The sequence below is a fragment of the Oncorhynchus keta genome, chromosome 11, assembly GCF_023373465.1.
Source record: "Oncorhynchus keta strain PuntledgeMale-10-30-2019 chromosome 11, Oket_V2, whole genome shotgun sequence".
Classification (NCBI taxonomy): domain Eukaryota; kingdom Metazoa; phylum Chordata; class Actinopteri; order Salmoniformes; family Salmonidae; genus Oncorhynchus; species Oncorhynchus keta.
In genome coordinates, this window is record NC_068431.1 from 896,429 (window position 1) to 921,370 (window position 24,942).

Consider the following 24,942-nt stretch of genomic DNA (forward strand, 5'->3'; position numbering starts at 1 on the left):
CCTGTATTATATACAGATTGACCCGTCTACAATTTGATCGATTATTAACATTTAAAAATTCCTAACGTTGTATTACAAAAGTAGTTTGAAATATTTTGGCCAAGTTTATAGGCAATTTTTGAAATATTTTGTAGTGACGTTGCGTTTTTGTAAGCTGTCTTTTTCTGGATCAAACGCGCTTTATAAATGGACATTTTCGATATACAAAAGGACAAATTGTGATGTTTATGGGACATATTGGAGTGCCAACAAAAGAAGCTCGTCAAAGGTAATGCATATTTTAGATTTTATTTGCTAGTTCCTTTGTTCACTAGTGGTGCAGATGGTGCAGGCAATCAGATAATAGCTTCTTATGCTTTTGCCGAAAAGCATTTTTAAAATCTGACATGTTGGCTGGATTCACAACGAGTGTAGCTTTAATTGAGTATCTTACATGTGTGATTTAATGAAAGTTTGAATTTTATAGCATTTTATTTTAATCTCGCGCTCTGCATTTCCCCTGGCAATTGGCCAGTTGAGACGCTAGCGTCTCCGCTATCCATAAGAGGTTTTAACTGACTTGCCTAGTTAAATAAAGGTAAAAACAATAATAATAATTATACGATATATTTCTCTGTCTGTCTCAGTGGTTCTATAATAACCAACTCCATCTCCCAGTACTACTTGACTTTATAAATCTCTGTCTGTCTCAGTGGTTCTGCTGCAGCCAACTCCATCTCCCAGTACTCCCTGGCTGTCTTTCTCTACTGCTATATTGTCTGGCAGGGTCTGCACAAGGCCACCTGGGAAGGTATGTGTAACTCTAACCCCTAACCACAAGCACCTATTACCTAAACACTAGCCCCTAGCCACTACGCCCTAATCCCCAGCACATTCCCCGAGCCACTACACCCTAATCCCCAGCACATTCCCCGAGCCACTACGCCCTAATCTCTAGCACATTCCCCTAGCCACTACGCCCTAATCCCCAGCACTTTACCCTAGCCACTACGCCCTAATCCCTAGCACATTCCCCTAGCCACTACGCCCTAATCCCTAGCACATTCCTCTAGCCACTATGCCCTAATCCCCAGCACTTTACCCTAGCCACTACGCCCTAATCCCTAGCACATTCCCCTAGCCACTACGCCCTAATCCCTTGCACATTCCACTAGCCACTACACCCTAATCCCTAGCACATTGACCTAGCCACTACGCCCTAATCCCAAGCACATTGACCTAGCCACTACGCCCTAATCCCAAGCACCTTCCGCTAGCCACTACGCCCTAATCCCTAGCACATTCCCCTAGCCATTACGCCCTAATCCCTAGCGCATTCCCCTAGCCACTAAACCCTAATCCCCAGCACTTTACCCTAGCCACTACGCCCTAATCCCTTGCACATTCCCCTAGCCACTACGCCCTAATCCCAAGCACCTTCCCCTAGCCACTACGCCCTAACCCCCAGCACCTTCCCCTAGCCACTACGACCTAATCCCTAGCACATTGACCTAGCCACTACGCCCTAATCCCAAGCACCTTCCGCTAGCCACTACGCCCTAATCCCTAGCACATTCCCCTAGCCACTAAACCCTAATCCCCAGCACATTCCCCTAGCCACTACGCCCTAATCCCCAGCACCTTCGCCTAGCCACAACGCCCTAACCCCCAGCACCTTCCCCAAGCCACTACGACCTAGCCCCTACCACGTACCCTGAAAAGAGGTGATCTCAGGGCAGATGTCCTCACCTGATCAGCCTAAATTGACCCTAGTGTCTCAGTGTAATAGTAATACGTGACAGGAGATGTTATATCACAAGGCTACTCTTTAACCACCTGGGAGGGAGGCAGGGAGGGAGGTCAGAACAGGAAGGCTTTGTTCACGTTGTTGTTGTTTGGTCAGAGACGGTGTATAATGTTGAGGTTGTATTTGAGCTCCGGTCCCAGGCCAGAGTCCAACTGTGTGTGAACAGATCATCTATCTGAGAGAGGAGTAGCAGTCTGTTCTGTTCCCATGCACTATAGGGTTTCCCAATCCTGCTCCTGGGTACCCAAAGGGATGCACATTTCTGGTTTTGGCCGTAGCACGAACATACTTGATTCAACTAATCAATGTATCATCAAGCCTAACATTTGAATTCGGTGTGTAGCACTAGGGCTGAGAGCTAAGGATCAGGATTGAGAAACCCTACAGTAAAAGGTTCTGTTTCACCTCTAACCTGCCATCTCAAAGGTTCTGTATCACCTCTAACCTGCCATCTCAAAGGTTCTGTATCACCTCTAACCTGCCATCTCAAAGGTTCTGTATCACTCCACTAACCTGCCATCTCAAAGGTTCTGTATCACCTCTAACCTGCCATCTCAAAGGTTCTGTATCACTCCACTAACCTGCCATCTCAAAGGTTCTGTATCACCTCTAACCTGCCATCTCAAAGGTTCTGTATCACCTCTAACCTGCCATCTCAAAGGTTCTGTTTCACCTCTAACCTGCCATCTCAAAGGTTCTGTATCACCTCTAACCTGCCATCTCAAAGGTTCTGTATCACCTCTAACCTGCCATCTCAAAGGTTCTGTATCACCTCTAACCTGCCATCTCAAAGGTTCTGTATCACCTCTAACCTGCCATCTCAAAGGTTCTGTATCACCTCTAACCTGCCATCTCAAAGGTTCTGTATCACCTCTAACCTGCCATCTCAAAGGTTCTGTATCACCTCTAACCTGCCATCTCAAAGGTTCTGTATCACCTCTAACCTGCCATATCAAAGGTTCTGTTTCACCTCTAACCTGCCATCTCAAAGGTTCTGTATCACCTCTAACCTGCCTTCTCAAAGGTTCTGTTTCACCTCTAACCTGCCATATCAAAGGTTCTGTATCATCTCTAACCTGCCATATCAAAGGTTCTGTATCACCTCTAACCTGCCATCTCAAAGGTTCTGTATCACCTCTAACCTGCCATCTACGCATTCTGAGACATTTCTATTGGTGGGGGTGATCCCTGACCTCTTACCCCTAGGTTGGTCAGCTGACTGCCTGCAGGAGTGGGGTCAGTTCCTCACCCTGACCTCTTAACCCTAGGTTGGTCAGCTGACTGCCTGCAGGAGTGGGGTCAGTTCATCACCCTGACCTCTTACCCCTAGGCTGGTCAGCTGACTGCCTGCAGGAGTGGGGTCAGTTCCTCACCTTGACCTCTTACCCCTAGGTTGGTCAGCTGACTGCCTGCAGGAGTGGGGTCAGTTCATCACCTTGACCTCTTACCCCTAGGCTGGTCAGCTGACTGCCTGCAGGAGTGGGGTCAGTTCCTCACCTTGACCTCTTACCCCTAGGCTGGTCAGCTGACTGCCTGCAGGAGTGGGGTCAGTTCCTCACCTTGACCTCTTACCCCTAGGTTGGTCAGCTGACTGCCTGCAGGAGTGGGGTCAGTTCCTCACCTTGACCTCTTACCCCTAGGCTGGTCAGCTGACTGCCTGCAGGAGTGGGGTCAGTTCCTCACCTTAACCTCTTACCCCTAGGTTGGTCAGCTGACTGCCTGCAGGAGTGGGGTCAGTTCATCACACTGGCCATCCCAAGTATGCTAATGCTGTGTCTGGAATGGTGGACCTATGAGATCGGCGGTTTCCTGGCAGGTACTGTTGTATATCATCATAAGAATAATGAGCCCACGGGGTGCACGGTTAGTTTATGCCCTAACATTACACAGCTGATTTAAATGGTCAAAGCTTCATGATGATTTCAGCTGTTTAGTGTAATAGGGCAATAACCAAAACGTGCACCCCTTGGGGTCCCTAGGACCGAGTTTGGGAAAGTTTCTGCCCTATTCCATATATACGGCCCCACACTGGAAGTGTCATAATACCCATAAAACCTAGCAGCCAAACAGGGAAATGGGTTCAATCGTTTTTCCACAATGAATTTTTCACATAGGGGATTTTAAAAACGCTTAAAATAAGGGCTGTGTTCAGTGTAGGTTTACCCTGGCGTTTTGATAACCATGTAAATCTATAGAACAAGGTGACTTTTCAATATGTTCGGCTCTACTCTCTCCTCTCTCCTGTCTCCCCGCTCTCCTCTCTCCACTCTCTCCCCGCTCACCCCTCTCTCCTCATCACCCCTCTCTCCTCATCACCCCTCTCTCCTCATCACCCCTCTCTCCTCATCACCCTCTCTCTTCTCATCACCCCTCTCTCCTCATCACCCCTCTCTCCTCATCACCCCTCTCTCCTCATCACCCCTCTCTTCTCATCACCCCTCTCTCCTCATCACCCCTCTCTCCTTATCACCCCTCTCTCCTCATCACCCCTCTCTCCTCATCACCCCTCTCTCCTCATCACCCCTCTCTTCTCATCACCCCTCTCTCCTCATCACCCCTCTCTCCTTATCACCCCTCTCTCCTCATCACCCCTCTCTCCTCATCACCCCTCTCTCCTCATCACCCCTCTCTCCTCATCACCCCTCTCTCCTCATCACCTCTCTCTTCTCATCACCCCTCTCTCCTCATCACCCCTCTCTCCTCATCACCCCTCTCTCCTCATCACCCCGCTCTCCTCATCACCCCTCTCTCCTCATCACCCCTCTCTTCTCATCACCCCTCTCTCCTCATCACCCCTCTCCATATCTTCCATTTCTCTCCTCATCACCCCTTTCTCCTCATCACCCCTCTCCCCTCATCACCCCTCTCTCCTCATCACCCCTCTCTCCTCATCACCCCTCTCTCCTCATTACCCCTCTCCATATCTTCCCTTTCTCTCCTCATCACCCCTCTCTCATTATCACCCCTCTCTCCTCATCACCCCTCTCTCCTCATCACCCCTCTCTCCTCATCACCTCTCTCTTCTCATCACCCCTCTCTCCTCATCACCCCTCTCTCTTCATCACCCCTCTCTTCTCATCACCCCGCTCTCCTCATCACCCCTCTCTCCTCATCACCCCTCTCTCCTCATCACCCCTCTCTCCTCATTACCCCTCTCCATATCTTCCCTTTCTCTCCTCATCACCCCTTTCTCCTCATCACCCCTCTCCCCTCATCACCCCTCTCTTCTCATCACCCCTCTCTCCTCATCACCTCTCTCCATATCTTCCCTTTATCTCCTCATCACCCCTCTCTCCTCATCACCCCTCTCTCCTCATCACCCCTCTCTCCTCATCACCTCTCTCTTCTCATCACCCCTCTCTCCTCATCACCCCTCTCTCTTCATCACCCCTCTCTCCTCATCACCCCGCTCTCCTCATCACCCCTCTCTCCTCATCACCCCTCTCTCCTCATCACCCCTCTCTCCTCATCACCCCTCTCTCCTCATCACCCCTCTCTCCTCATCACCCCTCTCTCCTCATCACCCTTCTCGTCTCATCACCCCTCTCTCCCCATCACCCCTCTCCATATCTTCCCTTTCTCTCATTATCACCCCTCTCTCCTCATCACCCCTCTCTTCTCATCACCCCTCTCTCCTCATCACCCCTCTCTCCTTATCACCCCTCTCTCCTCATCACCCCTCTCTCCTCATCACCCCTCTCTCCTTATCACCCCTCTCTCCTCATCACCCCTCTCTCCTCATCACCTCTCTCTTCTCATCACCCCTCTCTTCTCATCACCCCTCTCTCCTCATCACCCCTCTCTCCTCATCACCCCTCTCTCCTCATCACCCCTCTCTCCTCATCACCCCTCTCTTCTCATCACCCCTCTCTCCTCATCACCCCTCTCTCCTCATCACCCCTCTCTCCTTATCACCCCTCTCTCCTCATCACCCCTCTCTCCTCATCACCTCTCTCTTCTCATCACCCCTCTCTCCTCATCACCCCTCTCTCCTCATCACCCCTCTCTCCTCATCACCCCGCTCTCCTCATCACCCCGCTCTCCTCATCACCCCTCTCTCCTCATCACCCCTCTCTTCTCATCACCCCTCTCTCCTCATCACCCCTCTCCATATCTTCCATTTCTCTCCTCATCACCCCTTTCTCCTCATCACCCCTCTCCCCTCATCACCCCTCTCTCCTCATCACCCCTCTCTCCTCATCACCCCTCTCTCCTCATTACCCCTCTCCATATCTTCCCTTTTCTCCTCATCACCCCCTCTCTCATTATCACCCCTCTCTCCTCATCACCCCTCTCTCCTCATCACCCCTCTCTCCTCATCACCTCTCTCTTCTCATCACCCCTCTCTCCTCATCACCCCTCTCTCTTCATCACCCCTCTCTTCTCATCACCCCGCTCTCCTCATCACCCCTCTCTCCTCATCACCCCTCTCTCCTCATCACCCCTCTCTCCTCATTACCCCTCTCCATATCTTCCCTTTCTCTCCTCATCACCCCTTTCTCCTCATCACCCCTCTCCCCTCATCACCCCTCTCTTCTCATCACCCCTCTCTCCTCATCACCTCTCTCCATATCTTCCCTTTATCTCCTCATCACCCCTCTCTCCTCATCACCCCTCTCTCCTCATCACCCCTCTCTCCTCATCACCTCTCTCTTCTCATCACCCCTCTCTCCTCATCACCCCTCTCTCTTCATCACCCCTCTCTCCTCATCACCCCGCCTCTCCTCATCCTCTCACCCCTCTCTCCTCATCACCCCTCTCTCCTCATCACCCCTCTCTCCTCATCACCCCTCTCTCCTCATCACCCCTCTCTCCTCATCACCCTTCTCGTCTCATCACCCCTCTCTCCCCATCACCCCTCTCCATATCTTCCCTTTCTCTCCTCATCACCCCTCTCTCATTATCACCCCTCTCTCCTCATCACCCCTCTCTCATTATCACCCCTCTCTCCTCATCACCCCTCTCCATATCTTCCCTTTCTCTCCTCAACACCCCTCTCTCCTCATCACCCCTCTCTCCTCATCACCCCTCTCTCCTTATCACCCCTCTCTCCTCATCACCCCTCTCTCCTCATCACCCCTCTCTCCTCATCACCCCTCTCTCCTCATCACCCCTCTCTCCTCATCACCCCTCTCCATATCTTCCCTTTCTCTCCTCATCACCCCTCTCTCCTCATCACCCCTCTCTCCTCATCACCCCTCTCTCCTCATCACCTCTCTCTTCTCATCACCCCTCTCTCCTCATCACCCCTCTCTCCTCATCACCTCTCTCTTCTCATCACCCCTCTCTCCTCATCACCCCTCTCTCCTCATCACTCCATATCTTCCCTCTATTTCCCTCTGCCTCTCACCCCCTCTCTCCTGTCTCTCTCCTGATCTCCCCTCTCTCCATATCTTCCCACTCTCGATTCTCTCCTCTCTCTCTCCATTCTCTCTCCCTTTCTCTCTTCCCCCTTCCCTTCTCTATCTTATGTATCTTCCCTCTCTCCCTATGTCCCCTTCTCTCTCCATCTCTCCCCTCTCCCATTTCTTCATCTCTCATTATCTTCCCATCTTCTGCCTCTCCCCTCTCTTAGGTCTTATCAGTGAGGTGGAGTTGGGGGCTCAGTCTGTTGTCTATCAGCTAGCTGTCATCACCTACATGGTAACATCACACTGTATATCAGCTAGCTACCATGGTAACATCACACTGTCTATCAGCTAACTACCGTGGTATCATCACTCTGTCTATCAGATAGCTACCATGGTAAAATCACACTGTCTCTCAGATAGCGACCATGGTAACATACCACTGTCTATCAGCTCTCTACCATGGTAACATCACACTGTCTATCAGCTCTCTACCATAGTAACATCACACTGTCTATCAGCTAGCTACCATGGTATCATCACACTGTCTATCAGCTAGCTACCATGGTATCATCACACTGTCTATCAGATAGCTACCATGGTAACATCACACTGTCTATCAGCTAGCTACCATGGTATCATCACACTGTCTATCAGCTAGCTACCATGGTATCATCACACTGTCTATCAGATAGTTACCATGGTAACATCACACTGTCTATCAGCAAGCTACCATGGTAACATCACACTGTCTATCAGCTAGCTAACATGGTAACATCACACTTTCTATCAGATAGTTACCATGGTAACATCACACTGTCTATCAGCTAACTACCATGGTAACATCACACTGTCTATCAGCTAGCTACCATGGTATCATCACACTGTCTATCAGCTAGCTACCATGGTAACATCACACTGTCTATCAGCTAGCTACCATGGTATCATCACACTGTCTATCAGCTAGCTACCATGGTAACATCACACTGTCTATCAGCTAGCTACCATGGTAACATCACACTGTATATCAGCTAGCTACCATGGTAACATCACACTGTCTATCAGCTAACTACCATGGTATCATCACACTGTCTATCAGCTAGCTACCATGGTAACATCACACTGTCTATCAGCTAGCTACCATGGTATCATCACACTGTCTATCAGATAGTTACCATGGTAACATCACACTGTCTATCAGCTAGCTACCATGGTATCATCACACTGTCTATCAGCTAGCTACCATGGTAACATCACACTGTCTATCAGCTAACTACCATGGTAACATCACACTGTCTATCAGCTAGCTACCATGGTAACATCACACTGTCTATCAGCTAGCTACCATGATAACATCACACTGTATATCAGCTAATAATATAATAATAATAATAATAATATAATAATAATATAATAATAATAATAATAATAATATATAATATATAATATATAATATAATAATATATGCCATTTAGCAGACGCTTTTATCCAAAGCGACTTACAGTCATGTGTGCATACATTCTACGTATGGGTGGTCCCGGGAATTGAACCCACTACCCTGGCGTTACAAGCGCCATGCTCTACCAACTGAGCTACAGACATTAGCTAGCTAACATTACACTAAGATACATTGCATCATGATATTTAGAACAGAAATGTTATTTTTCTAGCTCACATCTCTGTGTCTGTCTGTCTTTCTCTGTCTTTCTCTGTCTTTCTCTCTGTCTTTCTCTCTCTGTCTCTCTCTTCTCTCTCTCTTCTCTCTCTCTGTTTGTCTGTCTCTCTCTGTCTCTCCCCCCTCTCTCTCTCTCTCTCTCTCTTACTCTCTCTCTCTGTTTGTCTGTCTGTCTGTCTCTCTCTGCCTTTCTCTCTGTCTCTCTCTGTCTCTCTCCTTCTCCCCACATCGTCCTCTTTCAGTTTCCTCTTGGATTCTCAGTAGCAGCCAGTGTGAGGGTGGGCAACGCTCTGGGTTCAGGGAACACAGAACAGGCCAAGCTGTCTGGGAAGGTTGCCTCCATCTGTGCATGTACGTAGCAGCAACTAGCTAGTGATGCTAGCATGGCTCTAATATGGGCCAGATCTTAATGGACCAAGCATGACAGGTCCTGTTTCACCTCTAACCTGCCATCTACGCATTCTGAGACGTTTCTATTGGTGGGAGTGATCCCTGACCTCTTACCCCTAGGCTGGTCAGCTGACTACCTGCAGGAGTGGGGTCAGTTCCTCACCCTGACCTCTTACCCCTAGGCTGGTCAGCTGACTGCCTGCAGGAGTGGGGTCAGTTCCTCACCCTGACCTCTTACCCCTAGGTTGGTCAGCTGACTGCCTGCAAGAGTGGGGTCAGTTCCTCACCCTGACCTCTTAACCCTAGGTTGGTCAGCTGACTACCTGCAGGAGTGGGGTCAGTTCCTCACCCTGACCTCTTACCCCTAGGCTGGTCAGCTGACTGCCTGCAGGAGTGGGGTCAGTTCCTCACCCTGACCTCTTACCCCTAGGTTGGTCAGCTGACTGCCTGCAGGAGTGGGGTCAGTTCATCACCTTGACCTCTTACCCCTAGGCTGGTCAGCTGACTGCCTGCAGGAGTGGGGTCAGTTCCTCACCCTGACCTCTTAACCCTAGGCTGGTCAGCTGACTGCCTGCAGGAGTGGGGTCAGTTCCTCACCTTGACCTCTTACCCCTAGGCTGGTCAGCTGACTGCCTGCAGGAGTGGGGTCAGTTAAACTCTAGAGCTCTGTCAGAATAAAAAATAAATAAAAGAAAACGTGTTTTCTTTTTGTCATTATGAGGAAAATGTTTTATTTAATCAATTTCAGAATAAGGCCGTAATGTAACAAAGTGTGGATCAGGTCAAGGGGTCTGAATACTTTCCGAATGCACTGTATATAGAGGGTGACTTTGTTTCTTGAATAATATTAATGATTGTCAGAATGGTTACTAACTCTTTGTCTTTTCTGTCCAGTCATCGTCTCGTGTTTTGTCAGTACGTTTGTCCTCGTGACTAAAGACGTGATCGGGTACATCTTTACCACAGAACAGTGAGTACACACACACCACACTGATTAACTTTAGAAACCTTGTGTGTGTGTGTGTGTGTGTGTGTGTGTGTGCGTGCTGGCGTGTGTGTGTGTGTGTGTGTGTGACATCTTGTAGACACACAGACACCACATAACTTTCATAACATCCAGTAATCATGTTATAACCTACTTCACCAACAGCATGACACTGTAGGCGTTATGAACCCATAGATCTCTGTAGTACCTTAGCCTGGGGGCCAGTTTGTTTGGAATGTTAGCACCAACAGGTCTGGGACCACTCTAGTAGAACCCAGTCGCCCCTTAGCCTGGGGGCCAGTTTGTTTGGAATGTTAGCACCAACAGGTCTGGGACCACTCTAGTAGAACCCAGTGGCACCTTAGCCTGGGGGCCAGTTTGTTTGGAATGTTAGCACCAACAGGTCTGGGACCACTCTAGTAGAACCCAGTGGCCCCTTAGCCTGGGGGCCAGTTTGTTTGGAATGTTAGCACCAACAGGTCTGGGACCACTCTAGTAGAACCCAGTGGCCCCTTAGCCTGGGGGCCAGTTTGTTTGGAATGTTAGCACCAACAGGTCTGGGACCACTCTAGTAGAACCCAGTCGCCCCTTAGCCCTGAAAGAACCTGTCTCTCTGTGTGTTCCAGGGACATTGTGAAGAGGGTGGCTGACATCATGATCCTGTATGGCTTCTTCCATCTGGCAGACACCTTCGTGGTGAGATTACACTGTGTGTGTGTGACAGGGCGTAATGTGTGTGTGACAGGGCGTAATGTGTGTGTGACAGGGCGTAATGTGTGTGTGACAGGGCGTAATGTGTGTGTGACAGGGCGTAATGTGTGTGACAGGGCGTAATGTGTTTCGTGAGAGGACGTGATGTGTGTGTCGTGACAGGGCGTAATGTGTGTGTCGTGACAGGGCGTGATGTGTGTGTCGTGACAGGGCGTAATGTGTTTTGTGAGACAGCGTAATGTGTGTGTCGTGACAGGGCGTAATGTGTGTGTCGTGACAGGGCGTAATGTGTTTCGTGAGAGGGCGTGATGTGTGTGTCGTGACAGGGCGTAATGTGTTTTGTGAGACAGCGTAATGTGTGTGTCGTGACAGGGCGTAATGTGTGTGTCGTGACAGGGCGTAATGTGTTTTGTGAGACAGCGTAATGTGTGTGTCGTGACAGGGCGTAATGTGTGTGTCGTGACAGGGCGTAATGTGTGTGTCGTGACAGGGCGTAATGTGTGTGTCGTGACAGGGCGTGATGTGTGTGTCGTGACAGGGCGTAATGTGTTTTGTGAGACAGCGTAATGTGTGTGTCGTGACAGGGCGTAATGTGTGTGTCGTGACAGGGCGTAATGTGTGTGTCGTGACAGGGCGTAATGTGTGTGTCGTGACAGGGCGTAATGTGTGTGTCGTGACAGGGTGTAATGTGTGTGTCGTGACAGGGCGTAATGTGTGTGTCGTGACAGGGCGTAATGTGTGTGTCGTGACAGGGCGTAATGTGTGTGTCGTGACAGGGCGTAATGTGTGTGTCGTGAGAGGGCGTGATGGGCAGTGTCGTGACAGGGCGTGGTGTGTGTCGTGACAGGGCGTGGTGTGTGTCGTGACAGGGCTTAATTTGTGTGTCGTCACAGGGCGTAATGTGTGTGTTGTGAGAGGGCGTAATGTGTTTCGTGAGACAGCGTAATGTGTGTGTCGTAGGACAGGGCGTGATGTGTGTGTCGTAGGACAGGGCGTGATGTGTGTGTCGTAGGACAGGGCGTAATGTGTTTCGTGAGACGGCGTAATGTGTGTGTCGTGACAGGGCGTAATGTGTGTGTCGTGACAGGGCTTGATGTGTGTGTCGTGACAGGGCGTAATGTGTTTCGTGAGAGGGCGTGATGTGTGTGTCGTGAGAGGGCGTGATGTGTGTGTCGTGAGAGGGCGTGATGTGTGTGTCGTGACAGGGCGTAATGTGTTTTGTGAGACAGCGTAATGTGTGTGTCGTGACAGGGCGTAATGTGTGTGTCGTGACAGGGCGTAATGTCTGTGTCGTGACAGGGCGTAATGTGTGTGTCGTGAGAGGGTGTGATGGGCAGTGTCGTGACAGGGCGTGGTGTGTGTTGTGACAGGGCTTAATTTGTGTGTCGTCACAGGGCGTAATGTGTGTGTCGTGAGAGGGCGTAATGTGTGTGTCGTGACAGGGCGTAATGTGTGTGTCGTGACAGGGCGTAATGTGTGTGTCGTGACAGGGCGTAATGTGTTTCGTGAGACAGCGTAATGTGTGTGTCGTGACAGGGCGTAATGTGTGTGTCGTGACAGGGCGTAATGTGTTTCGTGAGACAGCGTAATGTGTGTGTCGTGACAGGGCGTAATGTGTGTGTCGTCACAGGGCGTAATGTGTTTGTCGTCACAGGGCGTGATGTGTGTGTCGTGACAGGGCGTAATGTGTTTGTCGTCACAGGGCGTGATGTGTGTGTCGTGACAGGGTGTAATGTGTGTGTAGTGACAGGGCTTGATGGGCAGTGTCGTGACAGGGCGTAATGTGTGTGTCGTGACAGGGCGTGATGTGTGTGTCGTGACACGGCGTAATGTGTGTGTCGTGACAGGGCGTAATGTGTGTGTCGTGACAGGGCGTGATGGGCGGTGTCGTGACAGGGCGTAATGTGTGTGTAGTGACAGGGCTTGATGGGCAGTGTCGTGACAGTGCGTAATGTGTTTGTCGTGACAGGGTGTGGTGTGTGTGTCGTGACAGGGCGTGATGTGTGTGTCGTGACAGGGAGTGATGGGCAGTGTCGTGAGAGGGCGTAATTTGTGTGTCGTGATAGTGCGTGATGTGTTTGTCGTGACAGGGAGTAATGTGTTTGTCGTGACAGGGCGTGATGTGTGTGTTGTGACAGGGCGTGATGTGTGTGTCGTGACAGGGCGTAATGTGTTTGTCGTGACAGGGCGTGATGTGTGTGTCGTGATAGTGCGTGATGTGTTTGTCGTGACAGGGCGTGATGTGTGTGTCGTGACAGGGCGTAATGTGTGTGTCGTGACAGGGCGTGATGTGTGTGTCGTGACAGGGCGTAATGTGTTTGTCGTGACAGGGCGTGATGTGTGTGTCGTGATAGTGCGTGATGTGTTTGTCGTGACAGGGAGTAATGTGTTTGTCGTGACAGGGCGTGATGTGTGTGTCGTGACAGGGCGTAATGTGTGTGTCGTGACAGGGCGTGATGGGCGGTGTCGTGACAGGGCGTAATGTGTGTGTCGTGACAGGGCGTGATGGGCGGTGTCGTGACAGGGCGTAATGGCGGTGTCGTGACAGGGCGTAATGTGTGTGTCGTGACAGGGCGTAATGTGTGTGTCGTGACAGGGCGTGATGTGTGTGTCGTGACAGGGCGTAATGTGTGTGTCGTGACAGGGCGTGATGGGCGGTGTCGTGACAGGGCGTGATGTGTGTGTCGTGACAGGGCGTAATGTGTGTGTCGTGACAGGGCGTGATGTGTGTGTCGTGACAGGGCGTGATGTGTGTGTCGTGACAGGGCGTGATGTGTGTGTCGTGACAGGGCGTGATGTGTGTGTCGTGACAGGGCGTGATGTGTGTGTCGTGACAGGGCGTAATGTGTGTGTCGTGACAGGGCGTAATGTGTGTGTCGTGACAGGGCGTGATGGGCGGTGTCGTGACAGGGCGTGGTGTGTGTGTCGTGACAGGGCGTGATGTGTGTGTCGTGACAGGGCGTGATGTGTGTCGTGACAGGGCGTGATGTGTGTGTCGTGACAGGGCGTGATGGGCGGTGTCGTGACAGGGCGTGATGGGCGGTGTCGTGACAGGGCGTGATGTGATTGTCATGACAGGGCGTAATGTGTGTGTCGTGACAGGGCGTGATGTGTGTGTCGTGACAGGGCGTGATGTGTGTGTCGTGACAGGGCGTGATGTGTGTGTCGTGACAGGGCGTGATGTGTGTGTCGTGACAGGGCGTCATGGGCGGTGTCGTGACAGGGCGTGATGGGCGGTGTCGTGACAGGGCGTGATGGGCGGTGTCGTGACAGGGCGTGTGTGTGTGTCGTGACAGGGCGTGATGGGCGGTGTCGTGACAGGGCGTGATGTGTGTGTCGTGACAGGGCGTGATGTGTGTGTCGTGACAGGGCGTGATGGGCGGTGTCGTGACAGGGCGTGATGGGCGGTGTCGTGACAGGGAGTAATGTGTGTGTCGTGACAGGGCGTGATGGGCGGTGTCGTGACAGGGAGTAATGTGTGTGTCGTGACAGGGCGTGATGGGCGGTGTCGTGACAGGGAGTAATGTGTGTGTCGTGACAGGGCGTGATGTGCTTGTCGTGACAGGGCGTGATGGGCGGTGTCGTGACAGGGCGTGATGTGTGTGTCGTGACAGGGCGTGATGTGCTTGTCGTGACAGGGCGTGATGGGCGGTGTCGTGACAGGGCGTGATGTGTGTGTCGTGACAGGGCGTGATGTGATTGTCGTGACAGGGCGTGATGGGCGGTGTCGTGACAGGGCGTGATGGGCGGTGTCGTGACAGGGCGTGATGTGTGTGTCGTGACAGGGCGTGATGTGATTGTCGTGACAGGGCGTGATGGGCGGTGTCGTGACAGGGCGTGATGGGCGGTGTCGTGACAGGGCGTGATGTGTGTGTCGTGACAGGGCGTGATGTGATTGTCGTGACAGGGCGTGATGGGCGGTGTCGTGACAGGGCGTAATGTGTGTGTCGTGACAGGGCGTAATGTGTGTGTCGTGACAGGGCGTGATGTGATTGTCGTGACAGGGTGTAATGTGATTGTCGTGACAGGGCGTAATGTGCTTGTCGTGACAGGGCGTGATGTGTGTGTTGTGACAGGGCGTGATGTGATTGTCGTGACAGGGCGTGATGTGTGTGTCGTGACAGGGCGTGATGTGTGTGTCGTGACAGGGCGTGATGTGATTGTCGTGACAGGGCGTGATGTGTGTGTCGTGACAGGGCGTGATGTGATTGTCGTGACAGGGCGTGATGTGTGTGTTGTGACAGGGCGTGATGTGTGTGTCGTGACAGGGCGTAATGTGTGTGTCGTGACAGGGCGTGATGGGCGGTGTCGTGACAGGGCGTAATGTGTGTGTCGTGACAGGGCGTAATGTGTGTGTCGTGACAGGGCGTAATGTGTGTGTCGTGACAGGGCGTAATGTGTGTGTCGTGACAGGGCGTGATGGGCGGTGTCGTGACAGGGCGTAATGTGTGTGTCGTGACAGGGCGTGGTGTGTGTGTCGTGACAGGGCGTGATGGGCGGTGTCGTGACAGGGCGTGATGTGTGTGTCGTGACAGGGCGTGATGTGTGTGTCGTGACAGGGCGTGATGTGTGTGTCGTGACAGGGCGTGATGTGTGTGTCGTGACAGGGCGTAATGTGTGTGTCGTGACAGGGCGTAATGTGTGTGTCGTGACAGGGCGTGATGGGCGGTGTCGTGACAGGGCGTAATGTGTGTGTCGTGACAGGGCGTAATGTGATTGTCGTGACAGGGCGTAATGGGCGGTGTCGTGACAGGGCGTAATGTGTGTGTCGTGACAGGGAGTAATGTGATTGTCGTGACAGGGCGTGATGTGATTGTCGTGACAGGGCGTGATGTGTGTTGTGACAGGGCGTGATGTGTGTCGTGACAGGGCGTGATGTGTGTGTCGTGACAGGGCGTGATGTTATTGTCGTGACAGGGCGTGATGTGATTGTCGTGACAGGGCGTGATGTGTGTGTTGTGACAGGGCGTGATGTGTGTGTCGTGACAGGGCGTAATGTGTGTGTCGTGACAGGGCGTAATGTGTGTCGTGACAGGGCGTAATGTGTGTGTCGTGACAGGGCGTAATGTGTGTGTCGTGACAGGGCGTGATGGGCGGTGTCGTGACAGGGCGTAATGTGTGTGTCGTGACAGGGCGTGGTGTGTGTCGTGACAGGGCGTGATGGGCGGTGTCGTGACAGGGCGTGATGTGTGTGTCGTGACAGGGCGTGATGTGTGTGTCGTGACAGGGAGTAATGTGATTGTCGTGACAGGGCGTAATGGGCGGTGTCGTGACAGGGCGTAATGTGTGTGTCGTGACAGGGAGTAATGTGATTGTCGTGACAGGGCGTAATGTGTGTGTCGTGACAGGGCGTAATGTGTGTCGTGACAGGGCGTGATGTGTGTCGTGACAGGGCGTGATGGGCGGTGTCGTGACAGGGCGTAATGTGTGTCGTGACAGGGCGTGATGTGATTGTCGTGACAGGGCGTGATGTGTGTGTCGGTGACAGGGCGTGATGTGTGTGTCGTGACAGGGCGTGATGGGCGGTGTCGTGACAGGGCGTAATGTGTGTGTCGTGACAGGGAGTAATGTGATTGTCGTGACAGGGCGTAATGTGTGTGTCGTGACAGGGCGTAATGTGTGTCGTGACAGGGCGTGATGTGTGTCGTGACAGGGGCGTGATGTGTGTCGTGACAGGGCGTGATGGGCGGTGTCGTGACAGGGCGTAATGTGTGTGTCGTGACAGGGAGTAATGTGATTGTCGTGACAGGGCGTAATGTGTGTGTCGTGACAGGGCGTACAGGGCGTGATGTGTGTCGTGACAGGGCGTGATGTGTCGTGACAGGGCGTGATGTGTGTCGTGACAGGGCGTGATGGGCGGTGTCGTGACAGGGCGTGATGTGTGTGTCGTGACAGGGCGTAATGTGTGTGTCGTGACAGGGCGTAATGGGCGGTGTCGTGACAGGGCGTAATGTGTGTGTCGTGACAGGGCGTGGTGTGTGTGTCGTGACAGGGCGTGATGGGCGGTGTCGTGACAGGGCGTGATGTGTGTGTCGTGACAGGGCGTGATGTGTGTGTCGTGACAGGGCGTGATGTGTGTGTCGTGACAGGGCGTGATGTGTGTGTCGTGACAGGGCGTAATGTGTGTGTCGTGACAGGGCGTAATGTGTGTGTCGTGACAGGGCGTGATGGGCGGTGTCGTGACAGGGCGTAATGTGTGTGTCGTGACAGGGAGTAATGTGATTGTCGTGACAGGGCGTAATGGGCGGTGTCGTGACAGGGCGTAATGTGTGTGTCGTGACAGGGAGTAATGTGATTGTCGTGACAGGGCGTGATGTGATTGTCGTGACAGGGCGTGATGTGTGTGTTGTGACAGGGCGTGATGTGTGTGTCGTGACAGGGCGTGATGTGTGTGTCGTGACAGGGCGTGATGTTATTGTCGTGACAGGGCGTGATGTGATTGTCGTGACAGGGCGTGATGTGTGTGTTGTGACAGGGCGTGATGTGTGTGTCGTGACAGGGCGTAATGTGTGTGTCGTGACAGGGCGTAATGTGTGTGTCGTGACAGGGCGTAATGTGTGTGTCGTGACAGGGCGTAATGTGTGTGTCGTGACAGGGCGTGATGGGCGGTGTCGTGACAGGGCGTAATGTGTGTGTCGTGACAGGGCGTGGTGTGTGTGTCGTGACAGGGCGTGATGGGCGGTGTCGTGACAGGGCGTGATGTGTGTGTCGTGACAGGGCGTGATGTGTGTGTCGTGACAGGGAGTAATGTGATTGTCGTGACAGGGCGTAATGGGCGGTGTCGTGACAGGGCGTAATGTGTGTGTCGTGACAGGGAGTAATGTGATTGTCGTGACAGGGCGTAATGTGTGTGTCGTGACAGGGCGTAATGTGTGTCGTGACAGGGCGTGATGTGTGTCGTGACAGGGCGTGATGGGCGGTGTCGTGACAGGGCGTAATGTGTGTGTCGTGACAGGGCGTGATGTGATTGTCGTGACAGGGCGTGATGTGTGTGTCGTGACAGGGCGTGATGTGTGTGTCGTGACAGGGCGTGATGGGCGGTGTCGTGACAGGGCGTAATGTGTGTGTCGTGACAGGGAGTAATGTGATTGTCGTGACAGGGCGTAATGTGTGTGTCGTGACAGGGCGTAATGTGTGTCGTGACAGGGCGTGATGTGTGTCGTGACAGGGCGTGATGTGTGTCGTGACAGGGCGTGATGGGCGGTGTCGTGACAGGGCGTAATGTGTGTGTCGTGACGGAGTAATGTGATTGTCGTGACAGGGCGTAATGTGTGTGTCGTGACAGGGCGTAATGTGTGTCGTGACAGGGCGTGATGTGTGTCGTGACAGGGCGTGATGTGTGTCGTGACAGGGCGTGATGGGCGGTGTCGTGACAGGGCGTGATGTGTGTGTCGTGACAGGGTGTAATGTGTGTGTCGTGACAGGGCGTAATGGGCGGTGTCGTGACAGGGCGTAATGTGTGTGTCGTGACAGGGCGTAATGTGATTGTCGTGACAGGGAGTAATGTGTGTGTCGTGACAGGGAGTAATGTGTGTGTCGTGACAGGGCGTGATGTCCGTCGTGACAGGGCGTGATGGGCCGTGTCGTGACAGGGCGTAATGTGTGTGTCGTGACAGGGCGTGATGGGCGGTGTCGTGACAGGGCGTGATGGGCGGTGTCGTGACAGGGCGTGATGGGCGGTGTCGTGACAGGGTGTAATGTGATTGTCGTGACAGGGCGTGATGGGCGGTGTCGTGACAGGGTGTAATGTGATTGTCGTGACAGGGCGTGATGGGCGGTGTCGTGACAGGGCGTGATGTGTGTGTCGTGACAGGGCGTGATGGGCGGTGTCGTGACAGGGCGTGATGTGTGTGTCGTGACAGGGAGTAATGTGTGTCGTGACAGGGCGTGATGGGCGGTGTCGTGACAGGGTGTAATGTGTGTGTCGTGACAGGGTGTAATGTGTGTGTCGTGACAGGGTGTAATGTGTGTGTCGTGACAGGGCGTGATGGGCGGTGTCGTGACAGGGCGTGATGTGTGTGTCTGACAGGGAGTGATGGGCGGTGTCGTGACAGGGCGTGTGTGTGTCGTGACAGGGCGTGGTGTGTGTGTCTGACAGGGCGTGATGGGCGGTGTCGTGACAGGGCGTAATGTGTGTGTCGTGACAGGGCGTGATGGGCGGTGTCGTGACAGGGCGTGATGTGATTGTCGTGACAGGGCGTGATGGGCGGTGTCGTGACAGGGCGTGGTGTGTGTCGTGACAGGGCGTGATGGGCGGTGTCGTGACAGGGTGTAATGTGTGTGTCGTGACAGGGCGTGGTGTGTGTGTCGTGACAGGGTGTGATTGTCGTGACAGGGCGTGATGTGTGTCTGACAGGGCGTGATGTGTGTCGTGACAGGGCGTAATGTGTGTGTCGTGACAGGGCGTGATGTGTGTCTGACAGGGCGTGATGTGTGTCGTGACAGGGCGTGATGTGTGTCTGACAGGGCGTGATGTGTGTCGTGACAGGGCGTGATGTGTGTCTGACAGGGCGTGATGTGTGTCTGACAGGGCGTGATGTGTGTCTGACAGGGCGTGATGTGTGTCTGACAGGGCGTGATGGGCGGTGTCGTGACAGGGCGTGATGTGTGTCGTGACAGGGCGTGGTGTGTGTCTGACAGGGCGTGATGTGTGTGTCTGACAGGGCGTAATGTGTGTCGTGACAGGGCGTGATGTGTGTCGTGACAGGGCGTGATGGGCGGTGTCGTGACAGGGCGTAATGTGTGTCGTGACAGGGCGTGATGTGTGTGTCGTGACAGGGCGTGATGTGTGTGTCGTGACAGGGCGTGGTGTGTGTGTCTGACAGGGCGTGATGGGCGGTGTCGTGACAGGGCGTGATGTGTGTCTGACAGGGCGTGATGGGCGGTGTCGTGACAGGGCGTAATGTGTGTCTGACAGGGCGTGATGGGCGGTGTCGTGACAGGGCTTAATGTGTGTCTGACAGGGCGTGATGGGCGGTGTCGTGACAGGGCGTGATGGGCGGTGTCGTGACAGGGCGTGATGTGTGTCGTGACAGGGCGTAATGTGTGTCGTGACAGGGCGTAATGTGATTGTCGTGACAGGGAGTAATGTGTGTGTCGTGACAGGGCGTAATGTGTGTGTCGTGACAGGGCGTAATGTGATTGTCGTGACAGGGAGTAATGTGTGTGTCGTGACAGGGAGTAATGTGTGTGTCGTGACAGGGCGTGATGTGTGTCGTGACAGGGCGTGATGGGCGGTGTCGTGACAGGGCGTAATGTGTGTGTCGTGACAGGGCGTAATGTGTGTGTCGTGACAGGGCGTGATGGGCGGTGTCGTGACAGGGCGTGATGGGCGGTGTCGTGACAGGGCGTGATGGGCGGTGTCGTGACAGGGTGTAATGTGATTGTCGTGACAGGGCGTGATGGGCGGTGTCGTGACAGGGCGTGATGTGTGTGTCGTGACAGGGCGTGATGGGCGGTGTCGTGACAGGGCGTGATGTGTGTGTCGTGACAGGGAGTAATGTGTGTGTCGTGACAGGGCGTGATGGGCGGTGTCGTGACAGGGTGTAATGTGTGTCGTGACAGGGTGTAATGTGTGTGTCGTGACAGGGTGTAATGTGTGTGTCGTGACAGGGCGTGATGGGCGGTGTCGTGACAGGGCGTGATGTGTGTGTCTGACAGGGAGTGATGGGCGGTGTCGTGACAGGGCGTGGTGTGTGTGTCGTGACAGGGCGTGGTGTGTGTGTCTGACAGGGCGTGATGGGCGGTGTCGTGACAGGGCGTAATGTGTGTGTCGTGACAGGGCGTGATGGGCGGTGTCGTGACAGGGCGTGATGTGATTGTCGTGACAGGGCGTGATGGGCGGTGTCGTGACAGGGCGTGGTGTGTGTCGTGACAGGGCGTGATGGGCGGTGTCGTGACAGGGTGTAATGTGTGTGTCGTGACAGGGCGTGGTGTGTGTGTCGTGACAGGCGTGATGTGTGTCGTGACAGGGGCGTGATTGTCGTGACAGGGGCGTGATGTGTCTGACAGGGCGTGATGTGTGTCGTGACAGGGCGTAATGTGTGTGTCGTGACAGGGCGTGATGTGTGTCTGACAGGGCGTGATGTGTGTCGTGACAGGGCGTGATGTGTGTCTGACAGGGCGTGATGTGTGTCGTGACAGGGCGTGATGTGTGTCTGACAGGGCGTGATGTGTGTCTGACAGGGCGTGATGTGTGTCTGACAGGGCGTGATGTGTGTCTGACAGGGCGTGATGGGCGGTGTCGTGACAGGGCGTGATGTGTGTCGTGACAGCGTAATGCGTGGTGTGTGTCTGACAGGGCGTGATGTGTGTGTCGTGACAGGGCGTAAATGTGTGTCGTGACAGGGCGTAATGTGTGTGTCGTGACAGGGCGTGATGGGCGGTGTCGTGACAGGGCGTGAGGGCGTGATGTGTGTGTCGTGACAGGGCGTGAATGTGTCGTGACAGGGCGTGGTGTGTGTGTCTGACAGGGCGTGATGGGCGGTGTCGTGACAGGGCGTGGTGTGCCGTGACAGGGCGTGATGGGCGGTGTCGTGACAGGGTGTAATGTGTGTGTCGTGACAGGGCGTGGTGTGTGTGTCGTGACAGGGTGTGATTGTCGTGACAGGGCGTGATGTGTGTCTGACAGGGCGTGATGTGTGTCGTGACAGGGCGTAATGTGTGTGTCGTGACAGGGCGTGATGTGTGTCTGACAGGGCGTGATGGGCTGTGTCGTGACAGGGTGTAATGTGTGTGTCCTGACAGGGCGTGGTATGTGTGTCGTGACAGGGTGTGATGTGTGTCTGACAGGGCGTGATGTGTGTCTGACAGGGCGTGATGTGTGTCTGACAGGGCGGGATGTGTGTCTGGCAGGGCGTGATGGGCGGTGTCGTGACAGGGCGTGATGTGTGTCGTGACAGGGCGTGGTGTGTGTCTGACAGGGCGTGATGTGTGTGTCTGACAGGGCGTAATGTGTGTCGTGACAGGGCGATATGTGTGTGTCGTGACAGGGCGTGATGGGCAGGGGGTGTCGTGACAGGGCGTGATGTGTGTGTGTAATCGTGACAGGGCGTGATGTGTGTCGTGACAGGGCGTGGTGTGTGTGTCTGACAGGGCGTGATGTGTGTCGTGACAGGGCGTGATGTGTGTCTGACAGGGCGTGATGGGCGGTGTCGTGACAGGGCGTAATGTGTGTCTGACAGGGCGTGATGGGCGGTGTCGTGACAGGGCGTGATGTGTGTCTGACAGGGCGTGATGGGCGGTGTCGTGACAGGGCTTGATGGGCGGTGTCGTGACAGGGCGTGATGTGTGTCGTGACAGGGCGTAATGTGTGTCGTGACAGGGCGTAATGTGATTGTCGTGACAGGGAGTAATGTGTGTGTCGTGACAGGGCGTAATGTGTGTCGTGACAGGGTGTGATGGGCGGTGTCGTGACAGGGCGTGGTGTGTGTCGTGACAGGGCGTAATGTGTGTGTCGTGACAGGGCGTAATGTGTGTCGTGACAGGGTGTGATGGGCGGTGTCGTGACAGGGCGTAATGTGTGTGTCGTGACAGGGCGTAATGTGTGTGTCGTGACAGGGCGTGATGTGTGTCTGACAGGGCGTAATGTGTGTCGTGACAGGGCGTAATGTGTGTCGTGACAGGGCGTGGTGTGTGTGTCGTGACAGGGCGTGGTGTGTGTGTCGTGACAGGGCGTAATGTGTGTCTGACAGGGCGTGATGTGTGTCGTGACAGGGTGTAATGTGCTTGTCGTGACAGGGCGTGATGTGTGTCGTGACAGGGCGTAATGTGTGTCTGACAGGGCGTGATGTGTGTCGTGACAGGGTGTAATGTGCTTGTCGTGACAGGGCGTGATGTGTGTCGTGACAGGGCGTGATGTGTGTCGTGACAGGGCGTGATGGGCGGTGTCGTGCGTGGAGTAATGTGATTGTCGTGACAGGGCGTAATGTGTGTCGTGACAGGGCGTGGTGTGTGTCGTGACAGGGCGTGATGGGCGGTGTCGTGACAGGGAGTGATGGGCGGTGTCGTGACAGGGCGTGATGTGAATGTCGTGACAGGGCGTAATGTGTGTGTCGTGACAGGGCGTGATGGGCGGTGTCGTGACAGGGCGTGATGTGTGTGTCGTGACAGGGCGTGATGGGCGGTGTCGTGACAGGGCGTGATGTGTGTCTGACAGGGCGTGATGGGCGGTGTCGTGACAGGGCGTGATGTGTGTCTGACAGGGCATGATGGGCGGTGTCGTGACAGGGCGTGATGGGCGGTGTCGTGACAGGGCGTGATGTGTGTCTGACAGGGCGTGATGTGTGTCGTGACAGGGCGTGATGTGTGTCTGACAGGGCGTGATGTGTGTCTGACAGGGCGTAATGTGTGTGTCGTGACAGGGCGTGATGTGTGTCTGACAGGGCGTGATGTGTGTCTGACAGGGCGTGATGTGTGTCTGACAGGGCGTAATGTGTGTCTGACAGGGCGTGATGTGTGTGTCTGACAGGGCGTGATGTGTGTCTGACAGGGCGTAATGTGTGTCTGACAGGGCGTGATGTGTGTCTGACAGGGCGTGATGTGTGTCGTGACAGGGCGTGATGTGTGTCTGACAGGGCGTGATGGGCGGTGTCGTGACAGGGCGTGATGGGCGGTGTCGTGACAGGGCGTGATGTGTGTCTGACAGGGCGTGATGTGTGTCGTGACAGGGCGTGATGTGTGTGTCGTGACAGGGAGTAATGTGTGTGTCGTGACAGGGCGTGATGGGCGGTGTCGTGACAGGGTGTAATGTGTGTGTCGTGACAGGGTGTAATGTGTGTGTCGTGACAGGGTGTAATGTGTGTGTCGTGACAGGGCGTGATGGGCGGTGTCGTGACAGGGCGTGTGTGTGTGTGTGTCTGACAGGGCGTGATGGCCGTGACAGGGGTGTCGTGACAGGGCGTAATGTGTGTGTCGTGACAGGGCGTGGTGTGTGTCTGACAGGGCGTGATGGGCGGTGTCGTGACAGGGCGTAATGTGTGTGTCTGACGTGTGTCGTGACAGGGCGTGATGGGCGTGGTGTCGTGACAGGGCGTGATGTGATTGTCTGACAGGGCGTGATGGGTGTGTCGTGACAGGGCGTGGTGTGTGTCGTGACAGGGCGTGGTGTGTGTCTGACAGGGCGTGATGTGTGTGTCGTGACAGGGCGTGATGTGTGTCTGACAGGGCGTGATGTGTGTCGTGACAGGGCGTAATGTGTGTGTCGTGACAGGGCGTGATGTGTGTCTGACAGGGTGTAATGTGTGTCTGACAGGGCGTGATGGGCGGTGTCGTGACAGGGCGTGGTGTGTGTCGTGACAGGGCGTGATGGGCGGTGTCGTGACAGGGCGTGGTGTGTGTCGTGACAGGGCGTGATGTGTGTCGTGACAGGGCGTGATGGGTGGTGTCGTGACAGGGCGTGGTGTGTGTCGTGACAGGGCGTGGTGTGTGTCGTGACAGGGCGTGGTGTGTGTCGTGACAGGGCGTGGTGTGTGTCGTGACAGGGCGTGGTGTGTGTCGTGACAGGGAGTAATGGGCGGTGTCGTGACAGGGCGTGATGTGTGTCGTGACAGGGCGTGGTGTGTGTCGTGACAGGGCGTGGTGTGTGTCTGACAGGGTGTGATGTGTGTCTGACAGGGCGTGGTGTGTGTCGTGACAGGGTGTAATGGGCGGTGTCGTGCGTGGTGTGTGTCTGACAGGGTGTAATGTGTGTTGTAACAGGGTGTAATGGGCGGAGTCGTGCGTGGTGTGTGTCTAACAGGGTGTAATGGGTGGTGTGGTGCGTGGTGCGTATTGTAACAGGGTGTAATGGGTGGTGTGGTGCGTGGTGTGTGTCTAACAGGGTGTAATGGGCGGAGTCGTGCGTGGAGCAGGAAAGCAGAAGATTGGAGCGTTGTGTAATCTGGTTGGCTACTACTTCATTGGCTTCCCCATCGGAGTCTCCCTCATGTTCCCTAACAACATGGGCATTATAGGTGAGTAGAGGAGAACAGCATGGTAATATATCCCTCATGTTCCCTAACAACATGGGCATTATAGGTGAGGATAAATAACAGCATGGGCATTATAG

At 54.1% G+C, this 24,942-nt stretch overlaps 1 protein-coding gene and 1 long non-coding RNA gene across 2 annotated transcripts in view; one reads left to right on the forward strand and one right to left on the reverse strand.

Annotated features, from left to right (window-relative positions):
* The window catches only part of LOC127932968 (multidrug and toxin extrusion protein 1-like), a 69,495-nt gene that overhangs the window by 37,079 nt on the left and 7,474 nt on the right, over positions 1-24,942 (forward strand). The window contains 7 exon segments of the mRNA XM_052528982.1: positions 693-790; positions 3,489-3,602; positions 7,362-7,429; positions 9,052-9,160; positions 10,094-10,169; positions 10,811-10,880; positions 24,715-24,847. Of these exon segments, the coding sequence (XP_052384942.1) occupies positions 693-790; positions 3,489-3,602; positions 7,362-7,429; positions 9,052-9,160; positions 10,094-10,169; positions 10,811-10,880; positions 24,715-24,847 (668 nt within the window).
* LOC127932969 (uncharacterized) lies at positions 2,353-2,917 on the reverse strand. Its single transcript, XR_008146511.1, has 3 exons — positions 2,863-2,917; positions 2,460-2,796; positions 2,353-2,426 (listed from the first exon to the last, which is right to left on the reverse strand). It is a non-coding gene; the product is annotated as an uncharacterized LOC127932969 (long non-coding RNA).